The sequence below is a fragment of the Microplitis mediator genome, chromosome 10, assembly GCF_029852145.1.
Source record: "Microplitis mediator isolate UGA2020A chromosome 10, iyMicMedi2.1, whole genome shotgun sequence".
Classification (NCBI taxonomy): domain Eukaryota; kingdom Metazoa; phylum Arthropoda; class Insecta; order Hymenoptera; family Braconidae; genus Microplitis; species Microplitis mediator.
The window spans coordinates 8096313-8122101 of record NC_079978.1 but is presented as its reverse complement, the minus strand read 5'-3'; the positions used below and the strand labels follow the sequence as shown (position 1 = coordinate 8122101).

The 25789-nt window shown below is 26.3% G+C and overlaps 1 protein-coding gene across 4 annotated transcripts; it reads left to right on the top strand.

Moving 5' to 3' along the window:
• Window positions 1-1828: 1828 nt before the first annotated feature.
• LOC130675321 (uncharacterized) lies at window positions 1829-25777 on the top strand. 4 transcript variants are annotated; one of them, XM_057480903.1, is made up of 8 exons: window positions 1829-2474; window positions 13605-13704; window positions 16900-17077; window positions 18440-18552; window positions 19416-19677; window positions 22713-22833; window positions 22943-23284; window positions 23363-25777. In XM_057480903.1, exons 3-8 carry the CDS (start codon window positions 16916-16918, stop codon window positions 23995-23997), a joined length of 1635 nt encoding a protein of 544 aa, XP_057336886.1. In that variant the 5' UTR covers window positions 1829-2474; window positions 13605-13704; window positions 16900-16915; the 3' UTR covers window positions 23998-25777. The 4 variants fall into 4 exon arrangements, with proteins under 4 accessions (XP_057336886.1, XP_057336887.1, XP_057336884.1 ...); XM_057480904.1 differs by lacking the exon at window positions 13605-13704; XM_057480901.1 differs by lacking the exons at window positions 1829-2474; window positions 13605-13704 and adding an exon at window positions 14623-15270 and having other exon boundaries at window positions 23363-25776.
• The last annotated feature ends 12 nt before the right edge of the window (window positions 25778-25789 follow it).

Sequence of the window (25789 nt, the reverse complement as noted above, 5' to 3'; positions counted from 1 at the left end):
TATTGTAAATGTCACAAAGATACATTTAACTGAAAGATCCCATTAAAATTTACGCACAATTGAATCCGAAAAAAATAGTAAATATCTTCATTATTGACAACTTTTCAAGGACTTAAAATTTTTTTAATACAATCTATACATAATACATATATATTTTACTTCTCTTTATTGAAAATATTGACATTCACAAAGGGAATTAAATGAGTCTCTTTGCTGTCAATTTAATAAAATTTACTTTATCATTTACACAGAGATTCTTCTCTCATTCATTTAAAAAGTCCAGAATTTACTCTTTCAATTAATCCGACTATTATTCACAGAATGAGTAATACTTTTACTTTAATATAATTTTTATAGATAAAATTTAAATTGAAAAAAATTAGTAACTCTATCAGTTTAGTTTTATTATTATTTTTTTTTTTTGTACTTATGACAAGCTGCTATTATAAGTAATTTATTCGATTAAAAAGTTAAAAGAAAAGAGAACGAGTGATAATTTTAGTTTGAAGTTGAAGCGGCTAAAATAGGAAGGGCTGGTTGGAGAACGAAGGGCAGCAAATGTATAAAGCTACCCGCAGGGATAATCGATGGAGCTGCTAGTTGAGCTATATTTAAGCCCAGGCTTCATATATATATTAACCCTTTACTAATAATTTAAAATGAAATTTGTTCATGTCTGATTAAGCTCACTTGATAATTATTTTTCATCGCTTTACGTGACTCTCATATGAACTCCAGAGTTTTCGTAAAATCCTACGCAATCTAATTCATGAAATATCTTTGTGTTATAATTATTTTTACGTTTAAAAGTTTTGAATGTACAGCTTATGAAAAAAAAAATGTTTTTTTAATGAAAAATTTTTCATCTCGCTGTATTATCATATCAATAAATATTCCAGCATAACGTAAATCGTGAATTGAATAGAATTGTATTGTTGAGTTGGTATCGCGCCAAAATTAATTTCGTCCAAAGTTTCTGAATTATTCAAGATTAAACTTAACTCAAGCTTCATCTAGATATATCAAATCCACGCTATCTCTCATAATTTATTGAATTATTTTTTTATCTTTAATTGATAATAAATTTTCTTTCCTGTTTAATTTATTTCATTAATTTAATTTTAAAATTACCTTATCTTGAAATATACATTTTTTAAAAACAGAATTTAAATGAGATAATAAAAATTAAGTGATAAATCAAAAAAACGATTAGCGTATGCTACAGCCTAATGGCGATTAAAAAATTCATTCATAAGAAAATATATTTTATCGTTCAATTTTGTAAATGGACTTTTTCTTGAGTTATTACTATTCTTCAGAAAAAAAGTATTATCATAAAAAACATTTCGGAACTTTAATATATATTAATTTCAAAAAAATATGATTGTTGTTATTATTATTATATATATATTTATTATTAATTAAAAACTTTAAAATAGTTTGCTAATTGTAAATTCATTTGTGTAATAAGAAAAAAAAGTTATTCTATTAATTAATTTAAACTCTATTTGTGTAACTTTTAAATATGTACTTGTCCTATTTTTTGTACCTACTGTAGTATCTGTACGATGTTTTCAAGAGATGTTCTTGTATTTATTGGAGTATAAATTTATAAATGAAAAGATGTTAAAGGTAATGTAATTATGAAGGGTAGTATTTATTTTTCTATCTGTTTAATTGAATATAAAGGAGTAAAGAAAAAATAAAAAAAACATAAAACTGGCACAAATAATTAATGTAATAGATGACTAAGTATATATATGTATGTATGTGAATATTAGCGACTGCGCAATGTATACTCTGAAAGCTCGACACCGAGAAATAGGAGCTTCAGTTGTGTCGAGAACCCGCCAGCTCTTAAGGTGGTCCCTCCTGCCTAACTGTTTACCTTTATTTTACCACAATACAATACTGTCATTTTATATAATTCATTACCACGCATAAGCTTCTTTTATTTGATTTTATTTTTAAAATATTTTCATTTGTAATCATTTTTTTTTTTTTTGTCACTTTTTATAATATTCCGGTAAACTTTAATGAAAAACAGTGAATTAGTGATTCTTGTTTACAAAATTATTCAAGTGATATGATAAATAATAAACAGTTTTGTTTAAAACTATTTTACTCATTAGGAAAACTATCGCACTAATTTAACTACCGATTATCAAAATAAAAAAAATTAAATTAATTGCAATATTTGTAATTTAACCAGTAAATAATTTTACTTAAATAGTCTTCTTCATTACTGAGAAAATTGAGGTAAAAATAGCTAACAGTATAGAAAAAAAAAGAAGTTTTTTTTAAACTTTTTTTAAATCATAATGATCCGACTTGCTGAGTGAGTAGTTCTTAATGACACTTGTCAGAAAAACAAGTGAAAGAAAAATGAAGGGAGCGAAAAAGTGATCCATTCTACGTCAAGCCGATTGAAAAAAATGCAGTTCCGACGCACGTGACCAGCGTTACACACATGTGTATGTATATAGATATACATATATATAGATAATAAGTTTGTAGGCTTACCATTTATTTTCACGATTACACTAATTGCATCCACCTGCTGAATCTGAAAAAGAAAACTTTTTTTTTATTAGTACAGTAAGAAAAATTTTTATTAATTTCTAGTATAAAAAATACTCTTATTTTAATATCAGCAGTATGCAAAGTATATTTTACATTTTAAAAAGTAAATAACTTGATATTTTGCATAGTATACAAACATGTACAAACACATCGTCTTGCAGTACATCACGAGGTGAAAAAACTAGAAAATTATTTTAAAAATGAAAATAGTTTTGTTTTTTTAATGCTAATTTTTCATAATAAATTTTATTAATTCCTAGAGTTGGCTTTCATAAATATTAAAATTAATTAATATAGAAAAAAAAAAAGAATACTTAAAAATAAATTTTCTATGAATATATTACATATGTATGTCATGGATATTTATATTTAATATTAAAAAATGCAGGAGACCGTGTAGAAAATGCAAAAAATATAGAGCCTGTGTATGTTGATGTATGTAAACTCGGCACATATCAAATATATATATTTTTTTAACATACATGCTCTGCGTACATATATGACTTTTCCTACAGGAAGGTTTGCTGAATTCTATTTAGGTCATAAATCATACCGTGACACTTAGTTTTACGAAAAAATATAGGCAATGCAAAACATTTTTCTGCTCTGTGTTGAGATATACATTTTTTAGCTTGGACATTTTTCAACATAAATAAAAATATATATATATATATATATATATATATATATATATATATATAATTTATGAAAATCAGTTACATAAAACGTTAAAAACATTTTTTGTCTATCAATTTTGCTTTGTAATACAATAAAAATAATATCTCATAAATATGTCGAGATGATTGAAATTTATAAAAATTTTAATATAATGGTATTTTAATTTTACATCGAGGGTTGCGGTAATATCTGGTGTAGATAGCTATGTACTATAAATGACGTATGTACGATACACGTGTCTCTGTGTGACAAGTGATTACAAGATAATGAATTAACATGAAAGTATAAAATACGGTTTATTATCTTTTACCTATCACTTATAAAAATCATACTCCTATAATTAGAAAAAAAGATAATAATCTTCAACACATAATATTTTATATTTGTATTTGGAACAGTCTATTTTTTGCTTATTCGACAATGCTATTCTTATCTTTACTATTTATCTAAAGTACACTATGGTGTTAAATTTTTTCTTCATATTACCATAAAAAAAAGTCTATAAATATGTTAATATTATATACATTACGCGTAGTACATACTCAGAACTCAAAAGTAAAGATTAAAAAAAAAAGCTTTCAATTTTCTAGAATATTTTTTTTTTATTTCATTCCCAACAATAAAAAATAATTTTTCATGTATGGAAATTATTTATGAATACTCGACGAGTAATAAAAAAAAATCCTCATTCATCTCCTCACAATAAATTTGCATTTTCAAATGTAGGAAAAAATATGGAAGCTTTTTTCAATAGGTGCGTTCGTGCGTGCTTACAATCAGAATTAAGATATGAAGGTATATCACCCCCTTAGAGGAAAAAAATAATAAAATAAAATTATTTAGAACTAATATTAATATTAATTCCGTATTCTATTATTTAGAAGTATTACTGGAAAGTATCTCGAATTATTTAACCTTATTTTCATAATATAAAGACTGTAATAGTATGGAGATTTAATTTATATTTCCACATTTTCTATGTAGATGTACGATCTGAAACATATACTATATTTCTTTAGCGTACGTTTACGACTGCCAACACCCGGGATATTGGAGACGTTCCAACTCCAATGCTACAAAACGTGATCATTCGTGCGCATCCTGGGTCTCTTCTTCGTTCAAGATACTCGTTATAATATACATATATACGTGGATGTCTATATTTAAGGAACATCCTTATTTTGACTATTTTCTGAATTTTTATGATTTCCACTTCTAAATTGATCCCGAACTAAAAAAAAAGTTATTGAAAATTTTCAGTCCTTAATTTCAACAGGAAGTCGGATCAGTAAATTTAATTTATTTACTTTTTATTTCAATTTATCTAGTTTCTTTATAATACATTCGAAAAATATAACTAGAATCACATATCGTTGCACAGTGATGTAAAGTATGACCTATAAAAAAGTGAGGCACAATGGAAATGGCATACCCGAAATTTTTTTTAAAAAACTCGATTAATCTCGTTAGATAATTTTCAATTATATCATTTTTATATACACTGCAGACTTTTATTTAAAAAAATTTTAAAATTCGGAGTGATTACGGATTTTATTTAAATCCGAATTCACTCCGTCACTCAGAGTTTCGGACTTTTTACAAAAAATTACTTCGCATACGGAGTAAATACGGAGTTTGTCTTGTTACTGGAGTGGTTTCGGAGTAGTCTAGATTTTATTTAAATCCACATTCTCTCCACAAATTTTTTACATTGCGAACGTTGAATTAATGCTTTTCCAAAATTATATTAGCGCATTTGTGTCATACGGAAGTAACATATCAAGCTCGGTTAAACTATTTCATTGGCTTTTGCGGTAACTTTCTGATAACTTTTCGTATATCAACTATTGACTAACTTAAAGATTAATATGTAATGGCCGCAATATATCATTTGTGTTACTTTTGGCTCACATAAATCGGCTCACCGATGAACTGGCTAGCTCGTGAATTTCTACCAACTGTTCACATTGCGGTGTAAATTAACGATTGTTTTATTAGAGTTAGGTCATATTTATTTTTTAAATTTACTATTTTATTATTATTATATTTTTTTTCCCTACAATATTTTCCAATATCTGAGTGAATAAAATCGTGAAAGTTCGAGAGGATTATTAAATTTTTTAATCAAAATTATGTTCAGTTCAATAGAAAAAGAATTTTTTTTGCTAAAATTGATGAAAACAAGTTTTTTTTTTTATTTTTATTCTCTCAACCGAACGTTTCTATTATTCAAGTTGATTTTTGTCGATAATATAATTTTAGAGCATAAAGCTATATAACAATGTGAATTTTTTTTATTCCGAAAATATGAAAAAAGTCACTCTAATAATATTAAAAATTATTTTTCTTACAAAGCCATCATGTTTATAATAAATTTCGTTTTTATACTAAATCGAAACTACAATAAAATTTTTTTTTTACCTCATTTTGCTCTAAGAAATCAGAAATATTTATCGACAGCAATAAAAAAGATTAATTAGTTTTTCACTTTATTAATTATTACTTAGATTCATAGTATGAAACATTTGTCTCACTACGCGAGTAATCAATTCGTATAAATATCTACCTGAAGTATTTAAAGATTTTTTTTTTAATTAACGATCGGTCTAAAAATAACGAACGACTGAATTAAACTTAAATTTGAATTATTTTTTTAACGCCCTCATTTTACTCCACCTTTAATCTCTTATGCATAAACTAAAAATATATATTTTTTTAGATTATAACTTTGGAATTTATATTAACGATTTCTTAACATTCAGTATCCAATAAAATAGTATTTAATATTCAAGACATGAATGTGTAATATAATTAAGCACGCACAGCACATGACAAGATGTCCACAGATGTGAATAATCTACCATTCACCAGATGCGTATAATTTGGGTAATTATGAAAGTAATCGGCATTGTAAATTGAGATAATTTCAAAGTTTACTGTTATAGAGGAAAACTTTCAATGAGAATCTATTTATTTAAACTTCCAATGCTTATTTTCAAAGAAAAACATTTTGTCATGTGGAATAATCATTTTCTCTAATTAAAGCATTGAACTAACAATGACTTGTAAAAAAAAAAATGTTTGCATTGTAAATAAAATATTTTAAACTAAAATAACAAAGTAAAAAATAAATATAATAAAAACAATAATGATGTCGACTCTACTGTTTTTATTTACATTGAGTTGAGTTGAGATCTTACGAGGTATCCGTAATTCAATGTACAAGAGAGAATCCAAGTGGTTTTTGGGAGTATAAAAGACAGTGGCAGCAGACAGGCATACTTTCAAGCAGACATTTATTTGACATATCGATATTTAAATGATGTTACTATAGTAAAAGTTTCTATAATATCATAAAAATTGACATAAATTTTTTTTACTTCATTTTTCTTGAAAAATTGATACGATTGTTTTTCTGTTCTACTTGTATCGATCCTCAAAGAAGCGCGTGCTCAGCTGTCGCGTTTCAATTGCACATTTAAGACTCTACTATTTTTATGCAATTTTATATTTTAATTTATCATATTTTTATATACGTACATTAAACTGTGGCATTCTGCAGGGATATAATTTTTTCATGATCACTGTTTTAAATCTTTTAATGTGCGCTTAAAAAAAATTTACTGCATTTACCGTGCACCACTAATTACAATTTTTAAAAATAGCGGTGAGTTTTATCACATTCGTCATTTAAAATGCAGGCTCAGATTTTTTTTTTTAAATTTATTCTGTTGTTTTTCTTCGCTGATTAATCATATATCTGACATAACTTTGTAATAATATTAACTTAAAATTTTTGAAAAGTATTCAAATTATTTTCTAATTATGATATTATTTTAAAATATCTTAATGTGTTTTAATTTTCAGTTTATTCCATAAAGCTTCATTGTAGGTCATGAGCTTATTAATAATATCGATACATACTTTTTTAATATACTTCAAAAATTTTAGCGGTGAATTATTTTATAAGAGTTTTAATAAAAATTCAAATTTCGACCCCTTTAACTAAAAAACTATCTAACATTCAAACTTGTCTCAATCGACTATCGAAGGAAATTTCATGCTTTATAAGTCGTTTGATTAATAAAACCGGGTAAGATTTTTTCAATTAAATAAAAAAAGAACAAATTTTCTGTATCAAAGATAGCAAACATAAAATTCAGAGTATACTCTCAGAAATCGAATGAGCATAATAGTAATAAAAAATGATAAGGTTGAACTGAATAGCTATAAAATATCAAAAACTAATATTGATTGAGTTGACTCATATCATTAAACAAATAGTGGATTTATCAAAAAATATAGAGGAGAAAAAATAATTTTTAGCTGAATTTTGTCAGTAAGACCCGGGCATTCATAAAGAATATATGTATACATATATATCAAATATATATCTATTAAATGTATACAAAATCTTAGAGTTTCTTCTACGGAATAAGTTTTCTGTTTGCAATTAATCTCTTCCTCATTACAGTGAGAGAAGAGTAATTTGGATTTTAGCAACTAATTAGTGTTGTTAATAAGTAAACTTTATGTCAAGTTTTTTCATTAAGAAGTAAATTATAATTATTAAATAAACAGTATTTTATCAGCAAAATAACTTGAAACATTTTAACAAATCTGTGTTAATAAGAAGTTACTTCATTATTCTTGTTACTACAAATAAACGAAAACTTTTCAATGAAAATTAAATAAGACTGTTTTTGTATATGTATATATACTTTTTTTTCGAGATTCAAGTGTCGTGATTGTATTACACTGAGGAGTTTAATAAATAGTGTAATGAAATATAGATTTAAGAAAATTTAATTAAAAAGATAAATTGAATATTTTGAAATAGATAATTATTTGGATATTGGACTTGCCACACGATAGACGGATTATATATAAACCCAATTTATACTATCGAGGTAAGATTAAATTGAATGTATATTGATCTTGAAATTTAATAACTTGAATAACGGATTACTAAAGTCTTATTAAAAAATGTTAATAAAATGTATTGACATTAATTTAAATATTAAATTTATTCTTTGTATATTTTAATGAATTTTCATACCATCGATACATTGAAATTTTCCGTTCCAATTAAAGTATTATATTTTCAAAATAAACTATAATCCTTTGGATTAAACTAAAACCAAAAGTATGTAGTGAATACTGAGTAAGAAAATTTTTAAATTTCTTGAGATGAAATCTGTTTCCGACAGAATTTTAACAATCAATTGTAAATTACTTCTAGTCTGTTAAGCAGTAATGAGGATAAAAGCTACAGAATTATTTTATATATGAATAATAAAAGAGTAGCAGATGGAATATAAAAACTTTAAATCGAACAATGAATTTTGATTATGACTTATTAACTCTCATCACTAATGTACACTCACTCAACTTTTATGCAAAGCTTTATTGTACTTTTAAAAAGTTAATACTGTCATTTAAAATAGATAAGTTCTTAGTATATAATATGCTATTAAAATGTTTTTTATTACAAAAAGTTTGTTTAAGTAATAATAAATTTTAAATTTAAAAAATATGTATTTAACAAAAATATTGACAGCAAACACTAAATATACAGTTTAAATAAAATGATAAAGATTTTCCTGAGAGCTCGAAAACAGAAATTCCGAGGCACTCAAAAAATATGTGACTCAAGAGTAAATACTCATACATATAGCGTATAAATATAACTAAAGGAAAGAAGATAAAAAGTATGAAGCAACTATTATTTACATTCGCTGTCATCGCTGTCTCGACATTGCACGCTCAACATTGCACAAGGCGTTTCTGAAAGATATCAATCTCTTACTCAAAAACTCTTTGATCTTTCCAGAATAAACGCTTGAACGAGTTAAGAAGTCTTAAGGATCCGAGCGATTTGAATCAGGAACGTAATTCGCTCGCCAAAGTGATAAGATGAAGTGTTAAATGTAAATAAATGGGATAAAAGCTTACTTATGGTATGACTTGATTTATTAAACGCGGGATTTTAAATTCAAATTAATTGTCGGGTTATTGTTATACTGTTATTATTTATGGACACAAAACATCTGATTTATAGCCACCTAGCCTCCTCTAATCTCTTTTTATTTAAGATTTATTATTTTAAGATATTTATTTTTTTAAATTAAATTGTTGCCCAAGTCGTGTATATTTTTTTTTATGATGAACTAGGTCATTGATTAGTTTTCGATTCGACTTTTGAATATCCGCTTTAAAAGTTACTTCAGATTTATTCAGCTCCACTTTCAAAAGTCGTTTTATCAATTGATGTCAATATTGCTAAGTCTTAGCAATAATTTTAGACAATTTTCGGTAGGGTGGATCAATTGAGTTGGATAATACTTGTGGTAATCGGAAGAGTTAATTGAAATTTAAGGATTAAGTAGGAAATCAATTGAATAAGTTAACTTTTAGTTACATTAGAAACTCAATTTAAAAAGTTTATTTTTTTTGAATTGTATTATTTTAATATCCCGGAAGTTACTTGATTGATTTATCGCAAAATCTAATCAACTCTAAGTCTCGAAGAAGCTTTTTGGATACCGCAAGATGGATATCGGTTTATTTATCAAGATACCGCAAACGGAAATTTTTAAAAAGTAATTACTTTTTTTAAATATATTTTATGGAATCAAATTATTGTCAAACCTAGACAGCGAATACGATAAATATCTTGATATTTCAAGATCTTTATTATTGTTTATTTAATCTTAAGTAATTATAATATTAATATAATATATTATTACATCAATAAAAATTTGAGTTCGAAATATAAAATAAAAAATGGCCTCGAAACGAGAAAGAAATTAATAAATGGATTTTTTATTATAATAAAATAAATTGCCTTTTTTTCCTATCGTATAATAATAATAATAATAATAGAATAAAGCAATAAAAATTTTTTAACGCTCTGTTTAATGCGTTTTTATAAATAGCTTTTTTCTGAATATTTTTCCACCCCTAAATAACTTAGACTAAAATACAGAAATGAAAATAATATTTCATATTCTCTCTCCTAGGGGAAATCACGTGTTTTTCGGTTTTATGAACGTTTTTCCTTTACTCTCTTCTGAATTTCAACGGTGCGCATGTGGCAGTAGTCTCACAAGGGAGTACGTCAGTTCTCGCACCCCTAAATCACACCCCTTGTTGCTATCGCACCCTCCTCACACTTTCCATTCTCTTCCGCTGGCAACCTATTGATTCTTTTGTCTTTTGCTAGATTTAACTGTGGGTTATTCTTACATTTCGATTTATTTATACAACTAGAAACAAGACAAGCGGACATTTAATGTCAGACTACAACACTATTGACTTATTTCTCAGATTCAACAACCAGGCACTATAGCTATTTTAAACAAACATCACCTTAATGTATTTGCACACTGCGGAAATGGTAGTCATTTAGTTCCATTATCCCGAAAAAGAGAAAAAAAAAAATAAATAATTATATTAAAAGAAATTAATGATAAAAAAACATCGTTTATATCTTACTAACTGAACTTTAAACCCACTGAAAAATTAATTAGGGTCACTGGATTCTCCTGACTTTTTGCTGTTTTTTTTTCTTCTTTCTCAGCTACTCTAGAGCTCTTATTATTATGTTCCTTGAGAACTTGAAGCGATTTGTCACGTGTATCTAAGAATTATTACCCTCCAAAGCTAAGTATCTTAATCAAAAGTAACTGAAATTTTTTGTAATTCAGCAAAAAAAAAAGTATTTTATTTTAACGGAAAATATATTACGTCAAACGATACACTTTAACGTTAAAAAAAAAATATAAATTCTACATGTTAAATTTTTTTATAAATAATATATATTTTGCAAGTTTTGTAAAGGTTGCCGGTAAAAAGAGAATAAGCGTACAACAAGTGTAAAATTTTAAACGAAAAAAAATATAACGTACATAAAAATTTTAGTCTTGTGGAAAAATAATAATCTAAAAGAACTTTGAAAGTACATTTTTTTATATTTATACCTCTTTTACTGTGACCTCTTTATATTGTAAAGTATATGGCCCTTAAATATTTTCCTTTTAAAAATGTGGGACAGTTAAAAGTAGAGTTAAAAAATATCAAAATTATACGAAATTACAAGGCTCAACTTTTCCCTTAAAATATATAGATATATGTTTGAAAAAAAATTAAAAACCTATAATAACACTGCTGCCGCGAGAGTGATACAGCACAATTAAGTATACAGATATCTCAATTTATAAAATGAAGAAATAACTCAGATTATTGGATTTTTGAGAATATATCACAGGGCGGAGTTTAGAAAAGTATATAGTGTGCATGGTAGAGTAACTTTAAAGGATCCAATCGGCCGGACGTATATACCTTTTTCTTATTTTTTATTTTTTTTATTCTCTACCTAACAATTATCTTCGCATCTCACCCAACTGCTCCCTACTGTTTTGCCAGTAATTTTCGTCTTCCTTTTCTTATTTCAAGACCTATCTCTCTCACACTCACTTGACAGCACTAATGTATCTCACGTCTACTTTATCCTTTTTTTGTACCATCACGGTCAGAGAGTCCCGATCCCTATAAGACCTAAGAGTATTAGAGAGGATAATTTAGATATCATCCTTCGTCTTTTATAATGAATCCGGTCGTAAGAGGGGTCTACACTGCGACAAAGGCCAATACATACATGTATACATCTGTATATATGTATTAATGTATACAGATATAAAGCTATCATGGAGTGCTCGCGTGCCAACTGACGCGACTAAAACTAAATAGCAATGTCCGCAGGCCATACATAAACTTTCGAATACATATATGGATGTACAAATATTCGATATTATATATTTGAGCACCTGCATATGAATATCCCATTAACAACTCATAAAATCAAATGATATTTGCTTTTATATTATCATGTATATTGTATATATTTTTTATTTTATTATTCATTATTTATTTTTTAAGTATAATAGGTTATTATTATTATTAAATATAAATTCATAATATAATTTATATTTTAAATTGCCTCGATATTTATTTGTATATTTATGAAATTATTCACTATATTATATATAACGAGTGTGAACAGATTTTATATAATTTAGACTATCATTTAGCAGCAATAATATTTTCTCATATGTTTAATGTTTGAAATTTTCTCAGTATACAAAAAAAAAATGCAAAAAGTTCAGTCTTTAATTTTAATTTTAGGAGGTTACTTAGAATTTATCTTCTCGAAATACAGAGTGTTTTTGAGAAGATAATGAAAAAAAATTTTGTCCGGACTTATCAATCAAACGGATTTATAAGGCATGAAATTTTCTAGGAAAAAACCTATTGAAGCGGGACCATGTTAAATAGTTTTTTAGTGAGAGATTAAAACTTAAGTTTTAATCAAAATTCTAATAAAATCACTCACTACTTAAAGTTTTCAGACTACAAGAAAAATATAAGAAGACAATTTTACTGTACACTGTAAAAAATCCGGAGTGAATCCGAATTTAATTTAAATCCGAATTCATTCCGCATTGACTCTGTGGTCTGTGGATGTGTGTGCGAGTGTGTGTGCTTGCGTGAGTGCGCGTGCGAGTGTGTGTGTGTGTGCGAATGTGTGTCGGGTGTGTGTGTAAGAGTACGTTTGTGTGTAGGTGCGTATCAGTTGATCAGTAATGTAATACGCGAGTTTTTACTTCAATTTTATTTAGTGGAGATATTTTTCATTAATAATATTTTATTATATAATAATAATAATAATAATAATAATAATAATAATAATAATATATTTTATTTAAAGTGTATTGCCGATTGGCGTTTGTTATAATAAATAAATAAATAAATAAATTTTCAAAACTCCTCTCCGAAGTGAATTTCACTCCGAGGGGAGTGAATAATCAAAATGAATAATTAAAAATTAATTCACTCAACATTCACTCCGGATTTAATCCGCATTCACTCCGCGAATTTTTCACAGTGTAAATCTTATGAAACATATTAATATATATTGAAAAATAAAAAGTTGTGGGTATTTTAAAATTAGATCACAATAAGAAATATATTTTTTTTTTTAATTTATAAATGTCATTTTTGAATGACAAAACCTAAAAAATATTTTTGGACAGTTGACAATAATGATATTAATCGGAAAAAAAATGTATACAGTATTTTAAAAGTCAAATCCTATAAAATTCATCATGATCGAAAATTTGAATTGATGGTTTACCTCGGAGGATTTTTTTTTTTAGTGCACACTAAAAGATTTTAAATCGTGGACATGAAAAAAAATAATTGTTGCTACAGAATAAGCGTATACATAAAAAATAAATATCATATTTATATAACGTTTCGATAAGCTGTAATTTTTTCTTCAGGTATTATAAAAAATATTATGATAAAATGGCCAGTCATTTCATCGTGACAAATTCATCCAGCATTACTTCATTGACAGTATTATTCATTCGTCAGTTTGCGGTAAGTCAACTTGACATTTAATTCAATTCTAAACCCATACCATTCAATATTTTACCAATTACCATTTAATTCACAATCTATTATACATTTAAATAATAATAATAATTATTATGTTTATTTTAATCAATGATATTTACACCAAACCTTTAACAATTTTGATTGCCATTTTAATTAATGTATTCACCAACATAAACCAAATATATAAGTTTATATTGATTAAAATTAAATATCCTAATACTTGCACCGACGTATTCATTTAAATAAATTAATACCCTGAGAATTGTTACTATTTATAAAAACAATAAATCAATATTTCGTAAAAGTGATAGAATATTCTTCGTAGCAATTTATTTTATTTTAATCAGAACTCATTTAAATGCAAGTTCATCTTGTTCATCATCATCTTTATTTCTTCAACTACTACCAGACTAACTCTTCTGATTCATTTCATTTTTATACTTTTTTTTTTTAACAATTTATGCCAACCTCGCAATGTGACAATTTCCTGCTCTTTTCTACTTAAACTCTAAAGACTTTAAAGAAGGGATTTTTTTAGTCTATTTGCGAATTTATCCACCAGGGGACTCTTCTCTCTACTAACTCTCACTAGTATAGCTTAGCAATAATATATATATATATATATATATATATATATATATATTACTATGTAGCTTGACTATCTACGAGGTCGATACTCCCCTCTTTAGCATCACTATGTGCTTTCCAATAACAGATTCACTATGTATACATATATATATATATATATATATAGATTGAAGCTTTTACCCATCGGTAGAATGTAGAATGAACATTTGCAAAGCATTATGCACATATATATCCACTATATATATATATGTATATCGGTATAGTAAAAGTAGTATTGTAGAGGGAGAAATTCATTTAAGGGTAGGAGAGTTTCACGGATAAAATGGTGGGGAGATACTAAACTACTGAGTTGCTGGGATGTTTCCGCCGCCAGATCCGTAGCAACAGTGTATCTCACGTCATCGTTATGTGAAGATCTATTGAAAGTGAAATGTGTGTGGATATTCATAAAAATAAACTTCAGTAGATTGATATTTTATCAATTAAAACACCGTTTAAATCAATTATAATATAAAATTATTTATTATTTAAATAATAATAATTAAATATAGTTTAGTTATTTTTCGCAAACAGTATTATTGATTTAAGCATTACTATGATACTTGGTATCCATGTATTACGACTGGTCAATACTCACTATTGGAGTACACAGTGTCTTTTGGAGTTGTTTATTTAAATTACCAAATAAAAGTGTTTTGATAAATACAAATTTTTAATGTAGTGGATGTATTTATTTATCATAGTGATAATAATAAAATAGTAATAGTACATATTAACATTAATTACTCTGTTACTTTGGAGTTATTTTGTGTCAATGTTATTTATAGCTTATAAATAATATTGATTGATAAATTTGTAAAATGCAAATAAATTGACATTGAATTTACCATAAGAAATAAAAGAAAAAATTATCGAGATGTTTTCATTTCAAACTGATATGATGATGATTGAATTTTTGAGGTAAGAAACTAGATTTTGTTAGTGGTTAAAAGAACCTTTTTTCCAATGATTATTATCCATAAATAATTATCATTGACTTTCGTTTCTTCGAAATTAATCAAACCGTTAAAAGTCAATTAAAAATAACGAATTTAAAAAAAATTTAGTTTCTTTTTTAAATGACAGTTGTTTGTATTTTTGGCTAATTGAAAATACATCAAAAACGTGCTTATTGATTTTGCAATCCACTACGCCGTGAGTCATAAGTCCTCATGTCACTATCACAGACCATTGACACTCATTGCTAAATGTTCTATTGTAAATATTTAATATGCGTGTCATAAACATTTGTATAATGCCGGCTATAAATTACCATTCAATACAAATGTTTTGATTATTATAAAAGTAATTATTACTGTACATGTAATGCATTCATTAAAATTAATAACCAAATGATTTTAATCATATTAAAATTCAAATAATAATTTCTAGTATTATTATTTTTAAAGAGTTAAAAATAATATAAATCTTTATTGATTTTTTATATTAAAACTCGATTTTAATTTTGTTTTTATAAAAAATAGATCATTAACATTTGATAATTTAAAAAATTCAATGCAATTTTTGTAAGTTAAATTCATAATTTATAATTTCAAGGGCGCGCGAAATATGATTTTTGAACTATATCAATTTAAATTTAAATTTATTCATAGAATATTTCATTAATTTTAATCTATATCAGTTGATAAATAACATCAATAAATATACAATTATTTAATTAATATTGAGATAGTTAAAAACATTAGAGATTTAATAATTAATCGTGAGCCTGCGCGCAAGTATTGATCTTACATATATTTCACCCCTTGCTTCACTAACGTTATTACTGACTTGGTTATTTTATGACATTCCTAATGACATGCCATTGTCATTTAAAATTTCATAAACGTATCTAAATTAATCACCGTACTATATAAAATGAATAGACAAATTTTAAATTAAATTGATAAAAAGCAACCCTTTTTTTATATTATTCATTCATTTATTTTTCCACGGCAACGAATTCAAAAATAATCACATGGGAATCCTTTTAACGTTTCAATACTTTCTTTGAATACACCCTTACAAAAAGTACTCTCCAGTGATGAGATTACGCGAAAATGATATTCATTGAATTGGAAAGAGAAAATCGACTAGACTATCAATGCAAATGTTTATTTTTTACAATTCTTTTAGTCCTCTTTTCACCCCTCTCTCTATACTTACAAAATTTATTTTTAAAAAAATCACCTATAAAAAATCTATACAACTTTTTTTTATTTGAAATAGAGTCTACATTTTTTTTATATCAATAAATTGTAAATAAAAAAAATAATATGAACAAGTACACTCACGTAATATAAGTTAGATACTACGTAAAACGTCTGGAATGTTTTATAGTTTCCGGTAAAATTTACTGACTCAAGATAAATGTATATAAATGATATATAAAATACTATTTTTGATTTAAACAAACTCATAAAAAAACTATATTATTGTATATTGTGTAAATAGTTTAGATTTATTATTGGCTATTTCAAAACTTGTATACAGTTCAAGTGTCTAAATAATACAAATAATAATAAAAAATCAATAATTTTCAATTTATAGTACGTTCAAGAGGAGAATGGCTAAACTCGATAAATTGGATAACATGGATTGCCCAGAGTGTTCAGGACCACCACCGATATTTCGGTTACCTCCACCACCTAGGCCACCTTTCCTCACGGAAGCGGCATTCTGCTCGGAAGCACCTTTAGCCGAGCTTGAGGACTGTGTTGCTATTCCGGTAAATATTTATTAAGTTATTATTTAAACATTAAATCCTTCATATCTCAACTTAATTTCGACTTTAATTTAATTCTTCTACGACTTACACTAAAAAATCGGGAATTAATTCGGAGTCATTACGAATTTTATTTAAATCCGCATTCACTCTGATTCTGAGTTTTAATATTGAAATAAACTTCCCTTCAAAGTAAATTTCACTCCGAGGGGGTTAAATAAATAAACAGTCATTCGCTCCGCATTTACTCCGAATTTAATCCGCGTTCACTCCGCAAATTTTTTACAGTGTAAATAATTGTTTTAAAAAAAACATCTTTATACTCATTCTTCAATACATATTTTGTCTCTACTAAATATTAATTAAAAGAAAAAGTTTTTCGTTATTAGAGCATATATAGATTAAATCTATTAATTTAGTAAACAGTATACTGTACAGCGTATCCTATTAGCCTTGAGTTGTATGATAAACTTTTGGTACGAGACTCCTGAGTTTCTATTCTCTTAGGATTAAATTTATTGATTATTAAGACGTCTCCATAGAATGAGAGTAAGGAGAATGCAGTCACCTACTCAGAGCTTCGTTAAATTTGATGCATCACATAGTTGAATAACTTACTGATGACAAATAATTAAATTAATAATTCAAATTTTATTTTAGTACAATATCCTAATAAAAATAACAATATAAAAATAAAAACTTTTGAAATATTATCATACTCTGACGATTCAACTTTCAACACTTGAGATAAATCCCGTGCAAACAATTGAATTAATGCTAATACTCATCTCTGGCTTTTCTGTGGTTTAAGAATATAATACACACCTTATTTAACCGCATTCCTATGTGTCTTCAAACGAGTATGCATACATGATGAATTAGTTAAATGAGCCCATTATGTGTAAACAATGACAAGTATGTACATACTTAAGGGCGAAGAGAAAAGATAAATGGTTTCAACTTTCAAGAAATTATAATAATAACTCTTTTGCATAAAAAACCACTTAATAAACGTTTTACATCACGGGGTTTTATTGTATTATTAGTATTTCTTCTTTTTTTCCACGTCATAAACTAGATCTATGACGTAGGTAATACTGCTTATAAAGCTATAGTGACGTTATATTTAAAGTAATGTGGGTTAATATCATCATGTTTACAATAAATATAAACCAAATCGGTGACATTTAATAAGCTATTTATAATTTATTGTCTTTACTCATTGTGGGTTACTGCTCCTGTTTACTAATTCATAATAAAACTACCCACTACTTTTATACTTATAATCTTTTTCTATTATAGTCTTTGTATAAAAATAATTATTAAATTAAATATCACTTAATATGAATATTTAATATTTTTCAGATGATCGATGCGTCTTATCACGCCAATCCGTCATTACAAAACACAGCTTTGATAATTGCCTGTACTGTTATTTTGTTGTTAATGGCAGCGATAGTTTCCGTCGTATTTTGGAAGTGAGTTATTTTTAAAAATATATACATATTATGCGTATAGGGCAGGGGGGGGGGGGCAAAACGGGCTACCCCCAAAATTTTATAAAAAAAATTTGATTTTTTAAATGTTTTTTTAACATTCCAAAACCACTTTTGTAAATATAATTGAGCATCATTTTGAATGTTTTTTGTTAAACGTTTTCAAAAATCGATTGTCAATTGAAAAATATTAATGACTTTTTTAATGATAAAAACTGTCAAAATTTTTTTTTCTTCCTTTGTATCCAATAACCATGTAAAATATAATTTTTCTTCATGTAAATAGCTTACAAAAAAATTTAATTTAATCAAATTCAGTTAAAATCCAGAAATTTTTTTTTTTACCTTTTTTAGGGGGTACCCCATTTTTTCCGCAAAAATGAAAAAAAAAAATTTTTAACGGTAACTGAAAATTTTTCCTACTTACTTTGAATATCATTAAAAAAAAACAAGATTTAGCGTATTTGAGTCCTCGCGCACTCTAAAACCAAGTGTGTTACAAGTGTATTATTTTAACACACATTAAATGTGTTCTATGTTTAAAGGCCATAAACAAAACTATAGTTTTTTGTAGTCACTTAAAACACGTTTCACGGTGTGTTAAAAATCTATAGATTGCTTATGGCGTTTCAATGTTATTTTGCAAGTGTGTTGATTTTGACTACACACTTGGTTTTAGAGTGCGAATACTTGGTATTTCCTTAAGTACCCCGTTTTGCCCCTCCCTCCCTATAATAATTAATAAAATATAAAACTTGCTACAGGAAATTTTATGATTTAAAAATATAAAATGTAATTGAGGATTTTTAATTAATGAAGAATTTTTGTTTTTTAATTTGTTATAGACACAAAAGAAAAGTACAGAATCTTCTACCCTGTAAAAGTGCAGTAGCAGTAACAGCGACAACAGGACGTACCCGTGTTTTGCCAAATGGTCAAGCATTAACGGGCGCCAACAGTAATATGATGGCTGGCAATAACACCGCACGTCTCTATGAGGATATGATGGAGCACGTACCCCATTCGCAAATCCACAATCACTTGCCAGCTCAACTTAGGATGCAACCAACAATCGAGGTACGAGGTGTAGATTCCTCGAGGCAGCAGGTGAGCGATGAGTGCACTCCTGCATCGCACTACCTCGACTATCTTGATTATCGTGATCCACGTACGATTATTAGCACTAATAAAATACCAACAAAAGCAATACTTGGTGGTTATCGCACACCAATGGCTCTTTTAGCTAAAAAATCACAAGCTGTGATAAAAATGTCACCACCAATTACTACCCTACATCGAAATATCACCAATGACTATCATCATCAGCAGCAGCAAGCTACTGATGTCATTAATCAACAAAATACAAATACTAATAGCTTATTAATTAATAATTTAACGTTTAACAATCAAAATCAATATATGATGACAAATCAAACAATTATTCCGGGTTTGTCATTTGTTTCAATGCAGACAAATGTCAACAGATATTGTTGTGATAATTCGAATAAATTAATTACACCTCATTATTCAATATCAAATGATTTAATAACTCCGACACATAGATCGCGTTTTATCCCCACTACTGATCAATTATCTGAATCTCAAGCAACATGTAGTGGTAATAATACTTGTGATATCGTATCATCACAAAGTGATAAATATAAGAACAGTAGTAATTATGATAACAATAGGAGACGGCGACTATCTGTGGATTCTGAAGGTTATGCTTATATTGATATCGATGATTATTATCCGAATAAATTAGAAAGAAATACGCGCGGTAATTCTTGCATTGACGATAATGTTGATCGAAATATGTGCGATAACATTGATGAGTCGTGTCAAAGACTTCTCAATGATAATTCAGTAGCTATTTATGAGGACCCTGATGTTGAAGTTAAAAATAAACGTAACTCTGAACGGTATTGTAGCAATAATAGAGATATAAGCACTAATAGAACAGAATGTAACCCCGTAGATGGTACTAATGAGGAAATTTGTCCTCTTTGTACTATACAACAAATTCATCACCTCGTCACGTTACCTGATCAGACCAATAATTTACCTCACAATCAGTAAAACTATATTTATTATTATTATCATTATTGTTTTGGTTAATTATTTTATTTATTTATTTGTTTATTGATCAAAACTTTGGCAAGTTTATTTGGTTTAAATCATTATTTATTCAACCGAATAACATCGAAAAAATTTTAACAGATTAATCGCAGGTCGATCGTCTTCTATGTAAAGCAATCAGAATTCTCTTTATCAATGAAAAATTGATTTATCACTTACACTACTCATACAAAACAATTGCACTGACATTTAAAAAAGAAAAAGAGAATTTTGTTTTTTATAAATACAAAATAATATAATTTATTTAACACGACTTTAAGTTTTCAAATTATTTGAAAAACTTTATACTCCATCAAAAATTTTAATTTAAAAAATTAAAATAAAATCTTTTTTTTACAAAAAAAGAAAAAGAAAAAAAAATACAAAAATAAAATATTATTTTTTCCTCACTAATGACTAGATTTCATAAAATATATATTTTATTTTTGTAGTTTATTATTTTGTCTAGTCAATATTGAATTTAATCAAAATAATTATTGATTTATATATTATTCCCGCCTTTTATTTTTTTTACTGTAGTTCAAAGTTCGTACAATGATCGTACTCTAAACAGGTTTTTTTTAAATCTACTATATATGTATTAAGTAACAATAAAAAACATATATATCATTAGCTTCACGTGTAGCGAAGTAGGAAAAAAAACCGACCAATTTCCAGTTTTATTATTATTATTATTTTGTTTTGTAATTATTATTTATGTTTTATTATTATTAATATTATTAATTTATTATTATTATTAATTTATTATTTTTATTATTATTAATTTATTATTATTATTATTATTATTATTATTATTATAATTTAAATGCTGTGAAATATTTATAAATATCTGAGTTATTACTCAAAACTAAAACATATCTGTTACTTGACTATAAGTCATTTGACAATAGGTCAAAAAATAAATTAATATTAGTATTATTATTTTTTCAATCATTATCATTATTATTAATTATATGTATTATTTATTTCTTAAAAATTCAAGTTAAATAAATTTTTAAAATAAATATAATATTTCAAATGAGACTGAGATTGTATGAGTGTCTGTGTAAATGTGTGTGATAATAATAAAAAAACCGATAAAAAACTATTAAGAGAAAGTATAATCATTGTACATCAAGTATTTATTATTTATCGAAAAAAATTGATGAGATGATTTTAAAAAAAACTTATCGAAAAATAAAAATTACTTTACTGATAAAATTTGACAAGGAGTGGTTATTCACCCGGTTCATCATCCCATCCCATAATAAACAAAAATCAACTGTATTAAAATTCATTTTCAATACTAAGTGATTATTAAAATCAATCAGCTACTTAAATTTTATATTATTAATAAAGAAAATTTTTTTATTTTTATTGTTATCTATAAGATTTGAAATAGTATTTACGGATAACCACTTCTGTGATCAAATTTCATTCAGGCTTGAGTATATGCATATTCATGAGAAAAAAAAATTTATTACAATATGCATGAATCTATATCGAGTGAAATGAATATTGGATCTATTTGACAATCATTCTAAAAAAAAATCTATTTAAATAAAAATAATAATTTTATTCAATTTTCAAGGCTATAATAGTCAACAAAAAGACTAAAAATTATTATTGTAAAACTATATTTAATTCTTAGTAGAATTAAAAATTCAAATATAAATATTTGATAATTTATATAGTCATTAAATAAATGAACTTATTTTATTTAGAAAAAAAAATTGTGTTTAATAAAATTAAATGATACATATATAATTATTTCATTTTTTACCCTTTTTTAAAGTCTGAATTAAAAATATTTAAAAAAATGAAAGCACACCCCTAACACTTGGCAATTGTGGTGTGCAAAAAAAATAAAATAATGTGCTAATTATCACGATAAATCGACATCAACAAAAACGCTTTTCCTAAAACGCTTTATTTTGAATTAATCGCTGACGCTATTGACAATGGATATTATAGTACACACCGTAAATAAAAATAAAAATACATAATATATACCTTGACTACAGATGATTGATGTCAATAAGGAGAAGAATGGCAACCGAGGAGGTTTTGTGTGTAGCAGCCCTGGACCAGATCCATACGGATCACAAGATCTTTATAATCCAGTTTATGAGGAACTTTGTAATGGTAATTATCAATTGCAGAAACAATCAATACAAGAAAATAAAAAAAAATTGAGCATTGAATCATTGCTACATTTATAATTTGATAAGAAAACAAAAAAAAATTATTACAGGTGATAATCAACCTGATACAGACGAAGAAGGTGAAATAAACGGACGAAATCGTTTACATCATCGCGCATCAGCAAATTCAAAATCAGCAAGCGAAGATGAATTTGCTGAAGATGAATTGTCTGTTGGCGAACCTTCAGAGTCACGCGTGTTAACATCAGCATCACCTGGCCCAGTGTCATGGAGCACATGTCCTGCTGGATCATCACGAACTTCCCGTGAAAGACGTGGCAAAAGCCCCAGAAGTTTAGATCGACGCAGGAAAAATAAAGCTCATGATGTTGGTGAATTTCACGAAGGAATGCTTCTTGATGCATTGCTACACTTTTATCCAAATGTTCCTGGTAATTATTATTATTATTTAAATAATAATAAATTCTATCAATTAAATAAGATATAATAATTATTTTATATTTGCTTAGGTATAGCAGGAACTAAAAATAATTCTAGTCAACGAACAAAACCTGCTGTTACGGTAGCACATAAATTGCCATACTATGTGCCACAAATGCCTCCTCAGTTTCATACAATAAACAAAGAAATAATTAACAAAGAAGAAGAAAATCCTTACGAGAGTGTACCAGTTCTCGGTCCGCTGCACAATTATTCAAACCAAAATAAAACAAACAGTAAAGACAAATCATCAAATAAAGTACCGACAGTTGATGATTACAATAAATATCCACAATATGCTTCTGAATACTTTGGCTTACACAATCAAGTTGTAACGCCAATTTATACACAAGTTGGTAATGATTATTCTGACACCTACACTCAGCCAACTGATAAACTTTACTACAGTGATGATAGATATGCCCAACCTGTTTACTTTACTTCCCGCGATCCAGATAAAACTTCTGCTGGTAAATTGTATCAAGGACAACCCGACAGTAGTTTTGGAAGTGATAGTGGTTACAGTCATCATACGTCCGGTGGTACAACGATTTATAATAATGGTGGTACAAGAAGCAGTATTACACGGACTAATCATCGTAAAGACAAACATCGAAATTCAAATCATTCTCATCATTCCGTCGATTTCATATTTTCACAATAATTACTTACGATAAATTATTTATTTATTTTATCGTAAGCGCTAAGTGCAATGTCAAGATCATCAAGATTGTTCAATGGTTTTTTTTTTTTTTTTACTTACAATTAATATAAATATTTATATACATATTCTGAGTCAATAGTTGTAAATCAATTTCTTATACCAAAGCGTAAAAAAAAATATGTATAACAGACAAATCAATTTATTGGATTATTGTATATCATCAATAAATATCTGCCATATAAATTTGAAATTTTTACGAGATAAAAAATCAGAGGTTCATCTCATTAGGTAGAATAAAAAAAAAAAAAAAGTATACATCAAGTGAGATAATTTTGAATTAATGATAAGTATTATTTTTTAAGCTATTTATTAAATATTAATTTATACTGAAAAGAAAAATAATAAACATGTCCTTAAGATTTTTTAAAAAATACTAAATCTAAAAAAAAAAATTTTAATTGTACTATTTATTGTTTATCGAATTACGTTGACGTTAGATTAAGATAGAATTTTAAAAATAAAAATTAAAATTGGTTAATAAAATTTTTTAATAGACCAATATGTAAACCAACTAAGGACATTGTGATAATTAAAATTTGAGATGAACTTAATTATATTTTTTTGTGCGTCCATATTTATCTATAGTATATATGATAATTGATATAAGTAATTTTTGATCTTAAAACACTAGGGTAATAAATTCAACCAAAGAATGAGATAGTTTTGTACACGCTTATTCGTGTATCCAAAAAAAAAAAAAATTATGTAATCCGCAACTAGAATACTGTATTATAATTTATAAAACAAAAATAGAAACTAATACGTGATTAATATTTTTTTTATAATAATTAAATAATAAAATTTATTATTGCACGCTTATATCGTCCAATAGTTCAGCTTTCATTGTTCTGTGATTGTAAAAAAAAAGTAAAATTATACATAAAAAAAATTTTAAAAACACGAGTGAATTGTCAATTTAAGCAGTGACGTAAAGAAAGATAGAATTTTAAAATGAAAAATAAAAGAAATAGTGTTAAATAAAAATTCAGAATGCTATTATAGAACAAAAAGTCGTAGAATTTTCATAAAAGACATGTACGTCATCTTCTATATCATAAAAACAATCGTAGCTGGTAGACAATGTCACTATATAGACCTCAACTCTCTTTAAATTCTTGACTGGGAAAATTTTTTAGCAAAAAAGACGATGGGATCCGTAAAGATCGGGCTTACTCATCTCTTATCAGTATTGTCGCAGTAATAGATTATAAAAATAAAAAAAAAAACTTTTTTTAATACGAAAGAATCGAATGAAAAAAAAAAAAAATGGAAAAAGCCAGTTCGCAGAACAGGGTAAATAGTTTAAAAATTTATCTTTAAAATAACAAAAAATTTGAATAAGTTATAAAATCATCTACATTTTACCTCACAGAATTGTCTTAATATTAGTCAAGAACATGTGCAAATATTATTTTAAACATTATCGCATTCATACTAATAAATCATTAAGTAATCAATTTAACTTTTGTATATTTTATTATTAAAAAATTAAAAATTTGTTATTTTTAATAATTTTCAGTGACTATCAAGTTATTCATAAATCTTCCGAGAAATAAAATTTTAGGAAGAAATTTTTAAGAAAATAACAAAACATGGAATTAAGGCAGTTTTCTACTTTGAACGCTCGAAAAAAGACTATTTTTTATGAAATTTTATTGAGATTATGAATAAAGGTATACATATGTTTGTTAGGCTTAATAAACACACTATTGAAATACATTAAAGAAAAATG

Bases quoted from the DNA above. Each gene is read 5' to 3' on its own strand.
- LOC130675321 (XM_057480901.1), top strand. From the start codon at position 15,227: ATGTTTTCATTTCAAACTGATATGATGATGATTGAATTTTTGAG. The intron at 15,271-16,899 runs GTAAGAAACTAG...TTCAATTTATAG, and splicing joins ATGATGATTGAATTTTTGAG to TACGTTCAAGAGGAGAATGG. The intron at 23,285-23,362 runs GTAATTATTATT...ATATTTGCTTAG, and splicing joins CTTTTATCCAAATGTTCCTG to GTATAGCAGGAACTAAAAAT.